The sequence below is a fragment of the Juglans regia genome, chromosome 4 (genome assembly GCF_001411555.2).
Source record: "Juglans regia cultivar Chandler chromosome 4, Walnut 2.0, whole genome shotgun sequence".
NCBI lineage: Eukaryota > Viridiplantae > Streptophyta > Magnoliopsida > Fagales > Juglandaceae > Juglans > Juglans regia.
Genome location: NC_049904.1, coordinates 18,184,215 through 18,203,238, shown reverse-complemented (window position 1 = coordinate 18,203,238; position 19,024 = coordinate 18,184,215). Strand labels below are relative to the sequence as shown.

General features: G+C 36.1%; 3 protein-coding genes across 3 annotated transcripts; 1 reads left to right on the top strand and 2 right to left on the bottom strand.

The window, feature by feature from the left end:
* The first annotated feature begins 332 nt into the window (after positions 1-332).
* LOC108986553 (LIM domain-containing protein WLIM2b-like) lies at positions 333-1,109 on the top strand. The gene is made up of 3 exons (XM_035689789.1): positions 333-467; positions 804-903; positions 994-1,109. Exons 1-3 carry the CDS (start codon positions 333-335, stop codon positions 1,068-1,070), a joined length of 312 nt encoding a protein of 103 aa, XP_035545682.1. The 3' UTR covers positions 1,071-1,109.
* A 4,280-nt stretch (positions 1,110-5,389) lies between these two features.
* LOC109022143 (pentatricopeptide repeat-containing protein At4g11690-like) lies at positions 5,390-7,497 on the bottom strand. Its single transcript, XM_019004967.2, has 2 exons — positions 6,659-7,497; positions 5,390-5,818 (listed from the first exon to the last, which is right to left on the bottom strand). Exon 1 carries the CDS (start codon positions 7,417-7,419, stop codon positions 6,664-6,666), a length of 756 nt encoding a protein of 251 aa, XP_018860512.1. The 5' UTR covers positions 7,420-7,497; the 3' UTR covers positions 5,390-5,818; positions 6,659-6,663.
* A 2,531-nt stretch (positions 7,498-10,028) lies between these two features.
* On the bottom strand, positions 10,029-17,920 carry LOC109001251 (vacuolar-sorting receptor 6-like). Its single transcript, XM_035689490.1, has 13 exons — positions 17,370-17,920; positions 15,223-15,915; positions 15,055-15,143; positions 14,800-14,869; positions 14,031-14,114; positions 13,852-13,928; positions 13,633-13,714; positions 13,238-13,320; positions 13,000-13,063; positions 12,746-12,874; positions 10,660-10,763; positions 10,443-10,560; positions 10,029-10,351 (listed from the first exon to the last, which is right to left on the bottom strand). The coding sequence occupies exons 1-12, from the start codon at positions 17,692-17,694 to the stop codon at positions 10,444-10,446; spliced, it is 1,917 nt and encodes a 638-aa protein (XP_035545383.1). The 5' UTR covers positions 17,695-17,920; the 3' UTR covers positions 10,029-10,351; position 10,443.
* Between the last annotated feature and the right edge of the window lie 1,104 nt (positions 17,921-19,024).

Below are 19,024 nucleotides of genomic sequence, written 5' to 3'. Positions count from 1 at the left end.
CAAGTCAAATATTGGATTAACTGAGTTGGATTTCATCTTCAGAAAAAACATATTTGGATAAATCCCTTAAAGTTTCAAAATTGAGGGGTTGTTCTCGCTCTTTTCCTTGTTTTCTTCCAATCCAAATGGTATGAATGATCTCAACATTGCTTGACATAGTCTTGCTGCATTCTTGATTTCTTTTTGGTTTTAGTTATTGGAGTAGATTAGTAACTTAGGTTGTCGCTGAAAAGGAAAATCCAGGCAGGCTGTGATTTTGAAACTGATCTATCGTCTTGGAATTGGCGTAAATATTAGCTCTTTGAGAAGAGTTCAGATCCGAGGCAACATCAATGTCTTTCACCGGCACCCAACAGAAATGCAAGGTTTGTGAGAAGACAGTTTATCTGGTGGAGCAGCTATCTGCTGATGGGGTTGTTTACCACAAGTCTTGCTTCAAGTGCTCCCATTGCAAGGGGGCGCTAAAGGTATATCTGACTAATTTTTCACCTTTTTTCTGATATAGCAATTCTTGCTGATATGTTTATTTTTCATCTTTTTTTGCCCACTTTGTATGAGTCCACTGTGAGAAGAATCTGCAAGTATTTTTATTTATAGAGTTACTTGTATTGTTCATGTTGCTATTAGATGGATTTATTATGTAACCTAGCTTACTTACCAATAAATGATGTAAATATCAGCAACTCCATGGTTTGTGGGTTTTTGTAATGTGAGAGTTTGATGATTTGTAAATATCAGCAACTCCATGGTTTGTGGATCGATTTTATGCAGCCTATTGATTTGGAAAACTTTTATGTTTTCAGCTCAGCAACTATTCCTCAATGGAAGGGGTTCTGTATTGTAAGCCTCATTTCGAACAGCTCTTCAAGGAGACTGGTAGTTTCAACAAGAATTTTCAGTCACGTATGTCCATTTTCCACATAAGTTCAATATATGATTTTTGGGGAGATTTTCTTTTCTTCCTACTTAATTTTCCATGAATTTCATTTCCAGCAGCTGCAAAGTCAGCTGAGAAGCCAACTCCAGAGCTGGTAATTTTCCCTACTGCACTGCATGTATTCATCATTTGATTTTGATTATGAGTGGGAAATTTTATTGAAAGGAGTCTAATCTGTTTTTGGGCATCATCACTGATTCTCAAAGGCTTAAGTTGGTTTCAAACTAAGTCACACAGCAAAGCTGCCAGCATGTTTTCTGGGACACAAGAAAAATGTGCTACCTGTGGTAAAACAGCTTATCCAGTGGAGAAGGTAAAACTCTGATTGTGCATTATGTTGTATATTTCCTTAGATTTTTCTTTCATGCAAAGTTGATGATTGTGCCTTTATTGTTGGGCTAGTTTCACTTAGTTTTTGTTCTTGTCATTGAATGAGCTCCTGTGTTGCTGTAGGTGCAGAAGCAATGTTTCTGATTTAGGTCACTTCTTTGTACGTGCAATACATGTTTATTTCTGCACTACATCAAATCATTTTTTTCTTAGAGAATAAATTCATGTATTTGCTTTACAAGAGTCTCATTATAAATAATCTATACTATTTATATAGCTTTAGGGTTTAGTTCATATGTTACTTATAAGGGTCTCTAATATGAAGTATAGATTGGGTATAGTTCATCAGGATTTTTATTTTTTTATTTTTTTTAAATTTTGGAAATATTATAAATCGCCGGAAATAGTTTACAAAACTTATTTCCGGCGATTATATATCGCAGGAAATATTTTATCAGCATTTCAAGGTATTTGCGGCGAATAATATTCGCGGCAAAAAGACCTCCCAATGATTTAACTAAGCTGTTGGAATAGATCTCAACATTAGCGGCGATTTATTCTATTTTTAGCAACGACTATTACTCACCGCAATTTATAAATTCCCAGCGATTTTTAGGTCGCCGCAACTGGGGTTACAAAACCAATAAGTCAATTGCAACGATTTTTAAATCGCTGGTATTGATCTATGCCGGCGTACTCTTATCGCCACAATTGTTATTTCAAAGTCATTATGTCAATTGTGGTGATTTCAAAAAATCGTTGGGATTGATCTTTTCCGGCGATGTTTCCTCTTTTAGCAACATCATTAAATCGCTGGAATTAATATTTCCCAACGATTAACAACTAAATCGTATCGTGTAATTGCGGCGATAAAGGTACCATTTGCGGCGAATAAAAATCGCTGGGAAAAAAAATATTTGCTGGCGATTTTTGGCTTCCGTTGGAGTAGATCAAAAGTGGGGCTTTAACGCCGACGAACTTACAGCGATTTATAAATCGCTGGGATAGGTAAGAGGAGGCGATTTTGTTGGTTTTGCCAACAAAAATGAATCGCCGGTAAAGGTGATTCTCCTTGTAGTGATCATGATATGTTGAAAAAGTATTGCGGTTAGAAGTGACATGTACATTGGCTCCTGTATCTACTATCCAATCAGTAGCATTATAATCCAGATAAACTTGGGGACTTATGATTACATACCGTTCATCGGTTCCAACGGAGTCAGTCCCGGAAAGCACCATATGAGGTTGTGGGTTAGGCGATCTTGGGTTAGGCAATCTTGGTTTTTCATTGCCTTGATTTCCTCTTCTTATAGCGACAATTTTTAGTCAAATGACCTAGTTTGTTACAGTTAAAACAAATCGGTCTCTTATCATATTTGTTGATATAGAATTTTGATTTCAAATTATTCCCATAATTATTTTTACCCTTATTGAATTTGGACTTCTGATATAATGGGTTTTTATGTATTTTATGGCCTTCTACAATATTTGCTTTAGACTGAAAATTAGAAACCAATGGTGGGACAGGATCATTTTTCAAGTATTGTTCTTGGATCCTAATTGCAGAGATCAAAGTTTCCATGGTCATATCTTTAGTCTTATGTTTAAAAGATAGGAAAATTTCTTCTATGAAAGAGGCAACTTGTCTAATGTACAAGCAACTTGGAGACGCTCGGTAATACCCATTCCCCGTTGGCCCAACTCATGGTAAAAGATAGTTAACTCATGGGCTTGCTCTACCACAGATTTGGAATCATCCATCTTAAAGAACTGAAATTGGCTTGCGATGTACTTATCCATTCCGACATCTTGTACACTATATTTCTTATCAAAAGCATTCCAAATATCTTTGGCAGATTTAATGTGCAGGTAAACATAAAAAAGTATATCACTTAAATGATTTAAAATCCTAAATCTACACAAATTATTTTTTTTGCATATGTTTGCAATTCAATAGTATGTGTGGGCTCATGTAAATCATCAGAAGAATTATCATTTTCAATAATAAAATATACTCTCAAGCATCGTAAGAAAAATTTTTATCTTTTCTTGCCAATGCTTAAATTTGACTCATCCAAATTTTTTGGGTGCAATAGGTTCGTTTGAAATCATGGTGGCGACCAATCAATTAAAACACACTTCTAGTTTAACAAAGAGAATCTCTACTCTAAGATTGTTGGAAAATATTTTGAAATGCTTTGCAAACTAGAGAATATGTAAAATAACAAGAATAAATTAGAAAAAGAGAACACAGTTTTGAGACACGTTGTGATGGACGCTTTCCTTAGAGTAGATTTCGCCACCTCCAAATTTAAAAATGCACTAAGCTTATCAACAGTCTACTCTCAAGATACAACGTCGGTTCCCGTTAATCTCTTTATCGGTGCACACAAAAAGAGATCATCAAACCCAATATAAAATAGTCAAAGCACAAAGAAAGAAAGACAAAAAGAATGAAGAAGTGTTTCTCTAATTTTTGTAGAGAATTTGGAGTCAATAAATTATGCGTGGGATTCCCTAATTATAGAGAATGAAATGGTACTTGTGAAAAGTCACAATTGGATTGAAATGATACTTGTGAAAAATCACAACCTATTTAAATGAAATGGTACTTGTGAAGAGTTAAGACATATAAATGAAATAATAATACTTGTGAAAAGTCACAGCTTATATATATAAAAGGGTATTTGTGAAAAGACACAACTAAAATAAATGAGCACTTTTGAGAAGTCACAACTTCTCAAATATTAGAGAATACATTGAAAATATTTCTAATTCACCAAATGACACAACTCTTTATTTGGTTGGCAAGCGGTTAAGACTCATATCTCCAGGACACAAGTATTGGTTCAAGTTACCATGACACATTTTCATTTAAATCTAGACAATCGAACCAATACATTGAATAATGATAATGGTTCATATTATTTTTTACTTAACATTAGATATTTTAATTATTTCTAAGTTTAAAAACCAACATTTACATCACCAAGTCCATGCATAACTGTGACAAAATACCTATCATACAATTTCCATGATTTGCAAGACTACCTTTTGTAATTGCAGAGAATTGAGCGGTTTTGGAATTTGAGTAGGTGTTTTTGTGATTCCAGGAATTTTATTTATTGCTTTTTCTAATAGGGATTTGAGATAATCCAGAAATTTTTCAGATTCCACTTAACGAATCACTTAGATCAGGAAGTAGAAAGGCCTGTAGGAAGTGGAACATGAGAGGAATGCAGCGGCATGCATGCCTGAGGGAGAGAGGGTGCAGGAGTCTCGTCAGCTTGCAAGACATTTAGGACAAGCAAAATAAACCCCATTGTCATTATCATTGCAAACGTTCTAATACGCTTTCCATTCATAGTTCTTCTTACTCTCTTGAAGTTTTTGTTTGTTGTCTTTGGATATGTTTGAGTAGAAATTTAATTTTTATGGGTAAATTGTCACAAACAATTCGTTTTGGATGAAATGACTTTTGGTGTTGGCATCTTTTGATTGTGGTCAGGAGTTCTCACCAAAGTCGAGTGACTCTTGGTTTGATAAGTAATATGTTCTTCCTTTCTTCTTAAAAGTCAAGAGTTATCTATCTAATATAATAGTGATGAGATGTGCCATTTGCATGGGTCGGTAAAAATGTAACCAAATTCAATTAATTTGTTTGAAGGTCTAACCCAATTACCTTAATCTATATGGGAAATTTAATACCAATTAAAAGAGTTTTTGCAGAAGAGGGAAACTATCAAGTGTATCTATAGAGAAGAGGCCGAAGGGGATAGGGGACCCGATCCCTCCTAATTATAGCATTACTTTTATATGAATATAAATAACAGAACTATTATACTATGAATAATGATGCAAGCACAAAGCTCATCTTGAGTTTCTCACACTGTTCTTGAAAAAACTGAGCATTTTGTTTCGCCAAAGGGAAATTAGAAATTCTTTTCTTCCAGAAAATTAAAAAATTATACAAAAGCTTGACACTTGATGATGTGGAATCCAGATTCAGTACTAATCTGTGATAGAGTCCCCATCTTCTTGCATTCACTATCAGATCATTTTTCGTGTAGAAAGACAGACGAAATGCTCAAATGCATCTGGTTTTTTGGTAATGCTCAACCACTACTATATTGAAAACAAAAATCCAGCTATATTATTTTATTGTATTGCTCTCAAATCCTTTCAACGTACTAATTTAGCCGAGTCTTGGAATAATGGATTCATAAAATGTTAAAGTGAACAGATGTATTGTCAAAAAATGGCAGAATATCAAAATCACACAAACCTTTTACTTGCACGAGGATCTCAAAAATTCCAATTCTCATTCTGTCAAAGCTTGCATTCCAAAGTCAGAGAAGGGCCCTTCTCAAGAAGTGACCTCATTCACACGAGCTATATATATTTTATGTTTGAGATGAAGTGATGCCACTTTGAGAGAACTCAGAGTAGTCGCCAGTTGAAATGGCAAACATAGAAAGATTTCACACATGATACTGCCTCCAAGTTGAACTCCTGAAGCCTTGAGCTGTCATACCAGTAGAAACAACACTACTGCAATATATTGGAAAGAATATTTCCTATGTCATCACGTAATCCTATTACTTAATACATCATAGAAATCATGTTATAGCAAAGAAATTAAGCTAATGTTATCAATTGGACCTAGTTAAGAGATAAACAATACAGTAACCTATCAACAAAGAAAAAAAAAAACAAAAAAAAAGGAGATAAACAATACAGTAGAAACAAATGTGTATTTTATCTATGAAGTCATCAAGCACCCCAACCTGTTAATGCAGTGTAAGAAATCATTTAAAAGTAGCCACATGTTAATAAAACGGTTTAAAGAAACATATTTTCATCCGTTTCAAGTCGTTTACACCTTGAAAGCCGGTTGCAAAGAAGGAAGGAAACCGTTTTTTGAATAGAAGTACTAGAGAAAAAGAAACCAAGCGTCAATGAAAGCCAGATCAATATCGCTGATCTGAGTTGCTAATAGAGAATTGCCTACTGTTTGATTCTATGATTTTGATTCATCGAGATTATTTCGAGATTAAACTGGATGTTCGGATTTTAATGAGATGATAATACTAATGGAGATGAAGTATAGGAGTAAGAAACAATTTTAAAGTTAGATTCACATAATCACACTGTCACTTGTACTCGATACCTTTCAATTGTAAAACCACCCGAAGGAAGGCACTGAGCCACCAGTTTTTGAAACCAGAAAAATAGAGTACGTTTGCATAGAACAAAGAAAGCCTATAGCTTTGCAATAAACAAGGGTGCTAACCAACGTCAATCGGAAGAAATAAAGATCAAAGGCAGCAAGGACAAAAGAAATGCTCCAAGCAAACAGGAAAGAGAACGAGTTGTTGGACTTCTTTTTACCTGCCCTAGTCTGTCCATTTGGAAATCATGTGATCCAGCACTTTCCCAACATTCTTCACAGCCACATCGCCACCAATGTCCATAATCGAACCCAAAGCCTCGTTCAACTTCAATGCTTCCTCAATTCTTGCCTCTCTCAATAAACCCCGATAAACCCAGTTCCCTGTTTCCGGAACCAAATTCACACCCACCATTGCCCTCAAAACCTTCAAGGCCTCAAGAATCATCCCGTTCTTACAAAACCCAATAACCAGAATCCCACAAACCTTCTCATCAAGCACACACGGAGAGCCCGGCCTCACCATCCAGTTGAACACTTTCAAGGCCTCCTTAGGCTTGTGCTTCCTGAAATATGAAGCAATGAGCAAGGTATTGATGGGTGTGAGGTAAGGATGTGCCAGAGGGCTGTGCTTGAGGCGGGTGAGGAGAGACATGGGAAGGGCCATGTCCGGCTCGGAAGTGAGGGAGTCAACGAGAATGGAAAGAGAGACAGATTTTGGAGGTGGGTTTGTGAGGAGGGCAGTGATGGTGAGGTGGATTGCTGTGGGGAGGTGGTTTGAGAGGCAGAGGCGTGGAAGGAGGAGGTTGATCTTCGTGAGCTCCTCTTGGGTTAAAGTTGCGATGGAAGATGTAGCTTCACTAGAAGTAGAAGCAGCAGCAATAGTAGAAAGTGGTGCAACGAAGGGTTGGAAGACATGGGAGATGATTGATTTCGAGGGAAAGCAGAGAAGTTGAAGCTGTTTCAGTGGGAGAGATTTCATTTTGATTCAAGCTGCTTCTTTCCTGCGCAGGTATGTTCTACTCTCTCTCTCTCTCCCTCCCCTCTGTCTCTCTGTTTTCTTTTTATCCTTTCCCGTTAGGAATTATTGACGTGCGCCAATTGACATACTATCATAGTAATTTATTTAACGAAATGCTTTGTGTCAACAAATTATTTTTTAGTAATCTTTTAATATTTTTTAAAAAAGTATTTAAAATATAAAAAATATATATATATGAAAAAAAAAATTCGATGGTGCAGTTATAATAGGGTATAAAAAAAATTCTACTTACAACCGGCTGGACAACCGTCGCGTAACCGGACGAGTAAAAAAAAATTTTTTTTAGCATCTCTCCTTCTCTCTTCATTTCGTCTCCCAATCAATTTTTTCCTACCTCAGATTTCACTCATTCTCCCCTTCCCCATCCTCTCTCTTTTGCTTTCTCAAGATCTGTGGTAAGGAGATCAGTGGTTAGCTTGCCAGCGACTTGTGGACTGGAGTCTGTTTTGGAAAGAAGAAAGTGTACAATTCAGTGCAAACCCCAATCACAAGAGCTCCCAGTTCTAACAATGACACGGCCTCAAACAATAGCCCGCCTTTGAGATCATCCACCATTAGGCGCCAGGCCTTGCTCATTATGAGGTGCCAGAGGAGTGGAATCTCATCCAAGCACGCAAACAGGTCCGAGGAATTTTCACTAGCTAAGCTCGCAGAAGCCACCAATAGTTTCTCCCTATAAAACAAGCTCAGGGCTGGAAGCTTTGGCATTGTATACAGAAGTAAATTAAGTGATGGTCGCGAGGTTGCGATAAAAAGGGGCGAAACAGATTCAAAGACGAAGAAGTTTCAAGAGAAAGAAAGCGCATTTGATTCAGAATTGGCCTTCTTGTCCCGCCTTCATCACAAACACTTGGTTAGGCTTGTTGGGTATTGCGAGAAAAAGGATGAAAGGCTCTTGTCTCTGTGTGTATTTGAGCTTTGACCAGCTTTCGTTTGATATAAGAGAACGAAAAATAATGACAGCAAAAGAAGAGGGGAGAGATAGGCTTTTTTATTGGCAGGTCGGCACTAAATCAAGTTTCTAACTTTTTCATTGATAGACGGAAAAATGAATGGGGAGAGAAAGAGGGAAGAAAGGGATAAAGTGGGACCAGTTTGTCAGCCAGTTACACAAAGGTTGTGTATGCCGGTTGTACGTAGCATTCCTATAATCAATGTCCATGATTTGACACGATGCACAATATAAATATAAATAATAACTCCTATATACCATTCTTCTTTTCTTTTTTTTCTCTTTTTTTTTTCCTATTAGGAATTATTGAGGTGCGCCAATTGACATACTAGATTTTGCATGTCAATTATTTTATGAGATTTATTTTGAATTTATTTAATAACCATAAGATTCGTTTAAATACTTTTTGGGAGTATTTAATTTTGTCTAATATTTTTTTATAAAATTTTAATAGATATTCACTATGAATAATGCAAACTAGCTAAAAAAAATGTCTTATAAACAATTTATATGAGTGATGAGATAGACACAATTATTTTACAACTCTTTTTTAGAATTACTTGCAAAATAATTGTTTGTATCATTACTATGAACTAATGATATAGACAGAATCCCTCCTAGAACTTTTTTCTCTTTTACAATCGATTGTAAAATTGGACATAAAATAATTATATCGGTATCATTATTCTTATGAAAAGAAGTTTTACAAAATTTCTGACAGATATGCTGGATGATCATCTTCTTCCTTCTTAAGATCCACATCTATGCCTTCACGCTCACTCTCATTCTTGACAGAATAGTAATTTTACATCTATATATACCTCTGGCCTAAGCTTTTCATCACATTAATTGTGGAATTGGTAGAAGTTCTCTCTGAGGAGGGAATTTGTTGAGGAAGTCGGTTCTGATCTTAATGCTATCTTGATGGCTCACATTCATTGCATATGGATTGGAAGAAATGCCTGTTTGTTGCATTGTTAATTGCTGAGATGTGAAGAATCTTTACTCAAAAGGCATATCTACAGATTTGAGATTTGTGTATTGGTTTTTGCATGGACATGGAAGCTACCTATCTCAACAAAGTCTCTACACTAAATAGAACACTCTCTTCAGATTTTATTTGGTCTTGACATGCTGTATTTGTTGCGCCTCTTTTATGACTAGGTTTTTGTTTAGGAGCTTTCTGCTGTTTTGGTGGTTTGCCGGCTTGCTTGTGTTTTGTATGAACATGAAAAGGAAAAATAACGACAAACAGAACTTTGTTCAAGTCATACTTTGGTTATCTGAATTATTTCTTGTTGAGTTGGGTAAGAAATTGGTTGAACAAACTATACAGCAAAATGCTGGCAGACAGTTTAATAAATTCAGACACGTAACATAAAACTAAATCAAAGTACAGAGATATGTCAAAGATTGAAATACATCATAGGAACTCTTCAAGAGTAATGGTATAGGGAGGTACCATTTGTACTCAAAGACCAGTTTTAAGATAAACCACCATAACTAATGATAAGATAGCTGCCATGTTCAGGGCAGGAACATGGCAGCATGTCAGACTAGAGAATGAAATCCGTTTGTAAGAAAAACATTTATCCTGAGTTATGGACAAGGCAAACAAAATCTTATATAACAAAGCCTAATTTTATTTGTATTTACTACAATAACAAACCCGTTTTCTCCTCAATACAACATTTGCATGACAACTATTGTGTCTTTACTCACAGAAAAAAGTGTTCTGTACAGAACTTTTTGTATATAGGTAGCTTATTGTCATCTAAACTGATATCGTATAGGAAGAACTGGGTCTGTCCTTTGTTTACCACAGAGATGTCAAATGGATCTGAATATTCACAGCTAGCATTGACATGGTACTCTTGCATGGATGCTTTCACTGAAGCACTGACTCCTTTGTATCTCATTCTGCAGAGAATAATACTATGTAGAGTAAAGTTTACGAACGTGATAGCACAGGGGAAGCGAAAGATGCTCACAAAGGTAAAGAATTAATTACCTTAGACTGAGCCTCGTCGTAAAGGTTCGACTTCATGAGTTTGTACTTGATTATTTTGGTGGTTGTCTAGTGGCATGTACTGTGACATGATAGCCATGATCTCTGAGTCCATGTAAGACTACAAAAGGAAGAAACAATTTTTTAGCTAGTCTAATCCAGGATGCTAGTTGACAAATATGGGCACAAATCCTTTCAAAGGAGTGTCTTTATATAGTACCCGAAGCCTGTACTTGTAGAATATATAACCGGCTATACCAGCTGCCACCACAGCTGCTACAACCACGAAGGTTAGAAACCACCCGAATCTTGATCCATTTCTTTCTGCCAATAGAAAAGCAAGAATCAGAACATGTATCTTCAGTTTATTGTTAACCACGTCTTCTTATCAATGGTGGTACTGATAGACATCATTCAAGAACAGTCCAAGGCAAGGGAAAACAGTAATGACAAATTGAGAGTTTTGGGAAGCCATATTTAAGCTGGGAGAATACTAGTTTCAGTACGATGGAGAGAACAAATACTCTAATAGGGGTTACTGGATGTAATTTCTTGATTGAGTCTCAAGAGTAGGATCAGTTCGTAAAGAAATATAACCTATAAAACTCCCATTTGGACAAGGTTAAGCATAAAAAAAATGAACTTACAGCCTAGACATACAATAAACTCTTGTAAGAAACTTAAAATTGTATATTGAACTTTCTAACATGCTAAATGTTTTTCTATCAATTATAACATCCATATTCGCCAAATTCTATACTTCCAATCTGAATTCGGAAAAGACATAGTTGGTTTATTCACATCCTCCAAAATTTAATGCTTTATTCATTCCCACGTGCATAATTTTTGGAGAGATTAGGCTGCACCACGAGTTTTAGTCCAGTAGAATTTTCACTTATTCCATCTCTAGGGATGTAAACTCAAACCGGAAAACCGGAAAACCGGACCGAATCGGACCGGTTTTTCCGGTTTTGAACTGGTCCGGTCCGGAACCGGTTTTTAAAACGTAAAAACCGGCCGGTTCCGGTCCGGTTCTGGTTCCGGAATTTTTTGGACCGGACCGAACCGGACCGGACCGGTTGATTAAGAAAAATAAAAAATAATATTTTTATATATAAGTTTTATACAAAATATTTTATATATATTAAATATTCATATATGAAATAATTTCTTATTATAATTTATAAATTATTACATAAAATGTTAATACTAAATCACTAAAAGTTTATAACTAATACTAATATATAACTTATAACTATACCAATAGTCTAATATTAATACTATTATATAGTCTAATATATTAATAAAAGTATAAAACAGTTTTTTTTAAATCAATTTTTTTTTTTTTATAAACAAATTTTTAATGACAAATTGTGAAATTTATATTTTTAAAAAACCGGAAAACCGGACCGGACCGGACCGGAAACCGGTAAAACCGGAAGTACCGGTTTAGGAGGGTAACCGGTGCGTAATCGGTTTTGAAAAATATAAAACCGGTACATACCGGTTCGGTCCTAGATTTTATCCAAAACCGGACCGGACCGGACCGGTTACACCCCTATCCATCTCTAATGTCTTTTCACATGCCAGCAGATGTAGCCAATTGTTCAAGACTCAACCATTGATCCAAAAGCCTTAGGATTGTTGGATACTAATTTGGTTAAACATTTAACTCTTAGTATCATAACATTCTACCATGCTTCTGAATCCGACATCGACGACGGCCCATTGTATCGACACTGACCCAGTGGTAGCCCTTTCTCTTTTGGTGGCTTCACTCATCTATTAGTATTCAATGACTTAACACCATGCACATATATAGTACCAATGCATTTTAATCTAGCCTATAGGTCCCCCTTCCGTAACTTGACCTCATGATGTGGTTCCTGCTCTGATACCAATTGCTAAAGACCCAACCATTGATCCAAAAGCCCTATGACTGTTTTAGATACTAATTTGATTAAACATTTAACCCTCAGAATTATAACATAGCCACCAACATAGGTACTCAAGATATTGTGTCTGAAGAGGTTAGCAAGTCCAGCTCCATTGGGGAAAAAAGAAAAAAACATGGGCCACTTTTGAAGCTATTGAGTGCCTTGGCTTAAGAAACAAACCCCACTTCAGAACCATCAAGTAAGGGACTCCACTCCTTAATCACGTGAAATATAAAGTGCATATAACAGGGAAAGAAGATCCTAATATTAGATTACACTATATTCGAGTGCAGGTGGCTCCTTTTTAATTTATTTTTATTTTAGTAGATGAAAGTTATTTAGTTTTATGATTTGAGTTTTCTTCCTTACCAATGCAAGCATCTTGTTCCTTTATGTACAGAAGGTCCCCTTTACACTTGCATTCATAACTACCCCAACTGTTTTTGCAGCTGCAACCATCACACTGACAAGCAAGGTGTTCCTTGCATTCGTTGATATCTGGTGCACAACCAAGAAAATAAAAGGTGATGAGTGCTAGAATATTAGATTCTAAAATACATCATAACAAAAAGAGCATATGCATAATTGGTGCCTTAAATAATCATACTGGGATGCAGGATCACCTTCGCATTTCAGACCATCCCCATGAAAACCTTGTGGGCAGTTACAGCCAGAGAGTTCAGACTCCTACTTACCATATGAAAAGAAATTTAGTAAGATGGAAGAAAAAACGAGAAGTCTTGGGCTGCATTCTTATATTAAGTGCTAAGAAAATGCAAAACCACTTTTACGAGTAGAGAGAACTGAAGAAGCAAGAAACAGTTGGAAAAATGCACAAGATCAAGGAAGAGATCACTGAACTAAGCAAGCTGAGAAAGTTAATCCATTTTTACTTTCTGACCAGCATCCTCCATTATTTATTGAGCACCTTGCAGGTCCAAAAGCTGTCATTGAAGAAGTAAAAGTTAGAGGTCATGTCATGAGAAAACTCCATCCTAATTAGAAAAAACTTGTAACTCAAGGCAACAGCATTAACAATAGCACTCTGCTGCTGGCATATGTGTGTCTCCAACTTCCACTTTAATTTCTATTAATAAAAGTACTGAGATAATCCAAACATATACATTTTCTGATACCATCAAACAATAGCAAAACCCCCTCCCCGTGAAAGGGACTTAGACACTCATGCTGATACTCCTAAAACTTAATGAACAAGGTAACTTAGTAAATTGATCAACAGAGGAAGAAAAACGCACCTACACAAGATGTGTAACCATCTCCTCTATATTGAACACCTTTAACCATGGGGCACTCGCACACTCTTCCTCTAAATGTGTCCTGTCCAAATTCAAGACTTCTGTAACTAGAAAGTAGCTATATATAGGGAAGGAGCTAAATGTAGTTAACCCATGTATAGAAGTTTTCATGAGAAGAATCAATTAGAATGAGTGAAATCTCAAATTTTGTCTTTATACCTTGCAAGCTGTTACATTAGAGTACATGTCCTGCCAACAACCACCATTATTTCCAGCGCATTCATTAGTCTCGATATCTGGTTAATACCAATAAGAAAAAGAAGAAGATATCAATAAGCTTTTTGAAACACGATAAAAGCCGTTATTGTAGAGTGAAATAATCAAATAAGCACACTAACCTCCACTTAAACAAATAGCAGGTTCAGTGGTTTCCTTAAATCCCGCACATATGGCCTTCAGCACAGCAGTTCTCTCCAATTTTCCTTCGATACATAAAGTGAGGTAAAATTTTAGCATCATGATATAGTAAATACCCTATTGATAACATCGAGACTTGGGAAAGAGATCACAAGCAAAGGACCATTTGGATGGGAAAAAAACATAAACACAGCAGGATGTGAACCAAAAAACAGGAAAAGGCGAGCTTATGAGTTTATGGGTTTTGCTACTTGCAAGTGTGGTGTGTCAAAATACCATTTGTTGTGGGATCCATTATAGCTTTAAAAAGGTTAAAACACCTATACCTTTTCATCCTTGTGGGACCCACTTCAGTAGTGTGTTGTGTGTGTCAAACAAAGGCTTGCAAATTGATTTTTCTATAATCAGTGGTAAGTGGTGACCATTTGATGTTTCCATGTGAGGCCTAGCGTTCCATAAAGGAGAGCCAACATGAAAACCCAAAGAGATGCTTTTGAATCTCTGTCATGCCAATCTGGATTTTGAAATAAAACAATGGGAAAAAAGACAAGACTCTGGCATATGACTTCCAAAGTGCTCTTATAAACCCTACTTTAGGAAGCCCTACATATTTTTGGCTGTGGCCATCATAAATGCACCCATGAATTGCATCAATATACAAGACTTAGAGTTGAGAAACAATATTATTTTTGTTTTGAAATTTGAATTGGAAGAGAAGAGTGTCAGGGAAAACTGGTATATGCAACAAACCTCGATACTGAATATTATTAATCACCAATGTTGGCAAGATGGTAACATCACCACGAGATCCTCGACCGACCTAATGAGGAAAAACTGAATGGTAATTAGAAACATATGCTGCAAAAATATCAAATATATTAATCCAATTAGGCCATATGAATCACTTGGGATATCTGTTCTACTTCATTAAAAATTAGACGACTTTAAGAAGGATCTATGTGGTCTTTTTACGAGGGAAAACAGAAAAGAAATAAGGAGCATGACCTGGAGTTCTTGTTCAGTTTTTAGCACTTCATTTTCCACATCAGCTAAAGGATCACCGATGCATTTTCTAATCTTCTCGATGGGAAGATCTGAGTCAATCAGATTACAGCTATTAGAAACACAATTGGAATATAATGTACAAGAGAGCAACACTAGAGTGGTTCTTACCAAGTGATTTCATGACATTCTCAGCACATTCTTTGCTATATTTCTTCTCCTTCATGGAACACCTAATATGGAAATCAGTAACGTAATCCCACCAAACCCACGACCGGTTGCTCTCCTTAGCAACTCTATGCACACAGAGCTGCCTTAAGTTCTCAAAGACCACATCCTTCCCTTGATATCCCACTCCAAAATCCTGCTCTGGATCCGGTGCACAATATCTTCCCTGGTTTATGCATTGGGACTTGCACTGACTGCTAAGGATGAAAGCCTGTGGGCAGTACCAAGTTATATAGTGGGGTGTGAACTGGGTGTAACCCCCCTTCTCAAGAATCTGAGCATGACCCTTGAAACTCTTCACAAAATTCATCTGCTCGTCACAGCGAATCCCACATTCATCATTACTATTTGTCCAAAATTCATACTCAACTCTTTCATCAGGGTGGGGTACAGACTCTCTCCAGTCTAGTCTTATGACAACATCCTCACCTTTTTTCAAATATTGCTTCAAGCTCTCACCAAAAGACCTCTCTATTAAAGCTGAAGGAATCCCAATCTTCTCTACGTACCCATCTGAATCGGCACTCTCCTCAGGAGAATCCATAGTAATTAGAGGCTCATCGACGCTATCAGCCACTAAAACAGCTGCAGCTCCAGCCTGCTGCCCATTCCAGACTTTCAAGGCAAAGTAGCATTCTACAATTGCAGTAGAGAGAAAAACCATATATAATTCACCCACAAGTTTTTATCAACAGAGGTCATTCAAAAATGAAAGAATCATAGTGCATTTTAAACATCATTCATATTATACTTCTAAGTATTTGGGTGTTGAAACATTCAACTGCAAGGCCTTCCATATCTCTAAGGGGCAGTGGCTGCCTTTCCTATAAACCCAAAATCCATGATTAATATGATATTGCCATGCCTATACTCTCAGGATTAAGCCTTTGAGTTAAGACTAATGTTATTCATCATTTTTTCATAATCTCCCAATGTGGAATCAAATGATTGGCAGATAAATGAAAAACTCGTATCCTTTTCTAATCATTTGATACCACTTTGCAGGATGATGAAATGATGATGGTTAAAAGGAGACTACTAGCATTTTTCTTTGACTTTAGTGGTGCTCTACAAATTGTGTTAAGCTCTCACACAAGATACTTGCCAAGATGATAGCCCTTAACTTTCACAAACCCAAATCTTAAAAACTGGATCACAACAACTATAGCTAAAAGAATTGGGAAATAATCTAGCCACAAAAAGATTACACAAAAGCAATCTCACAAATTGGCATGGTTTGATGTGGTTTGTCAGATTATAAAGTTACTTTTATTATAAAGTAGAACGGATCAGATGAAGCCACATCAGTTTGTTGGATTGTTTTTGTGTAACTCCTTTGTAGATGTACTATGTAAGCCACGTCAAAAAAATTTATTCAATCTAAGTTCCGCTGTTATGAACAAAACAACTATAGTTTAGGATTTACTATGTTCTATTGAAAAATCTCTTCCCTTTGTTCAAAAGATCGCTTATGTCATCGAATTTGCAGAACAAGAAACAAGGGAAAGGGATTGGGGATATAGTTTGACCTCCCAAAAGTAACATCAAACCCGTAACAAAGGAATGGTATATAGGACTTTAGCACCAAGAAATGGCATATAAGAGTGAAAAGGACAGAATCCCGCATCTAGTTTTCGCTAACTCAATTTTCCTCATCTGGAGTGGGCTAGGCATGATCTAGAGAATGAAAACAAGAGATAATAAGGGAAAACAGGGAAAAGCAGAGTGAAAACACGGTATCTATGTTCAGTTCAAATCTAGAAAACTGAAAATAACCCATCATTAATAGTGATATGATTTAAGCCAGCACTCTCATCGAATTCAAACAAACTCAATTAAAGCTAGCGTCTACCCACTATGAATTGCATGAAGCAATTCAGAACACCAAACAATGGCGAAGTCAGGCGAATATCCCTCAGTCCATATGCTTCAATACAGGAATCATCAATCAAAACCTTAACAGACATGTAACATGTTAAATTAAAAAATATTATCATTAGTCCATCAAAAGTCAAACTGAGAAACTTAGAGAGAGAGAGAGAGAGAGAGAGAGAGAGAGAGAGGGGGTGGTGGAGATTAGATTCGCATACCTCCTCGGTCAACAAGAAGAACGGTGGGGCGAGGGAACTTAGACTTAAAAGGCTTATCACCTTCAAAGGCCTTGCATCCATTAGAACCTTTCTCAGGATACAACACAGAACCCACCATGAAGCCTCCATAATCTGGAATTCCGAAGTTCCCTATGGCACCGTCACGCCTTGAACGCAGATTCAGTGGAGATAGAACAGCAATACTACTCTTCTCCACCACAAATCTTGCACCCACTTCATGATTCTCAATAACTGCTAACACCAAAACCAAAGCTATCAGCTTCCTGAGAAAAGGCATGCAAGTTTTTTTCTTCATGACCATCATCACAAGCAAACTCCAAGGAATCTGTATCTTTTGTGTTCTCCGAGGGGAAGTTGTAGAAAGAGAGAGAGGGGGGGAGGGGGAACGTGTGTGCGAAGAGACTTTGCAACGGTCATACTAGTGGATAGAGAGAGTAATAGAGAAGAATAAGGTATTGACATGTATGTTGGGTATTCCATATTTTTGTTTGGACTAGGGGAGGGGTTTACATTTCTCTATCTAACTGTGACGTAAAGGAAAGAACTGTGAAAGTAGGGTGGTAGACGGAGTCATCCGAACTACCATTTCCATTCTGCAACTACCATCAACATTGATTGCTGCGGAACACGTCCTTTTCTTTTTTCTTTTCTTTTCAATACATTTGAATAATATATTTGAATACATGCGCACGCACACACATATATATATATATATACATATGTATGTACGTACGTACGTATGTATTTGTGTATCTTCGTTGCTAAGGTAAAATGATGTTTTCATTCCATGAAGGGACAGAGCTTTGAAATGTCAAAGCTCTAATGTATGGCCATGATCAAGCAGCAGAACAATTATCAGTATCACCTTCAGTATTTTGTTTTTTTCGTCCTCTTCTTGTTTTTTACTTTGGTCTCTATATTTGATATAATTGTTAAAAATATAATATAAATAATTATATCTTTTCTGCTTAAGTTTCAATTGTGTGATTGATTGGTTGGGAATTTGGATGAACAAGCCATCCAAAACGACCAAAATAGAAACATTTTCTTTCACTGCGCTTACAAAAATTTTGATCTATTTTTTTATTTTGTTACCGTAGGATTTATTTTAATTTTGTAGTTTTTGTTTGAATTTAAAATATGTTAAAAATAGACGCACGAATAATAATAATAAATGCTGTAAAAATTATTTTATATATATATATAGTATATATTCACTTATGGCCTGAGATCTTACTCACATAAATTGTTAGTCATAGATCTGGATGTTATCTCGAGTCAAACCAATACGACAACTCCAAGAGAATACCACATATTCAGGCTTTCTTGGCGCGTGACTATTTTTTTTTTTTTTCTCTTTCTTTTTAATACTTTATTATGGATATTTTTAACATTTACCAGCTTGGAAGTTTGAAGTTTCTGTCGACATCTTAGGGACACTAGAGCATGAGAAATGCATCATCTACAAAAATATTTTATTAAAATAAATTTAATATGATACATTAAATTATAATTTTTTTTAAAAGAAATCTAACTAAGATATTAAGATACGGTTTGGATAATGAGATGAGATTATTTTAGATTAAAGTTGAAATTAAGAATAAAATATAATTATAATATTATTTTTTAATATT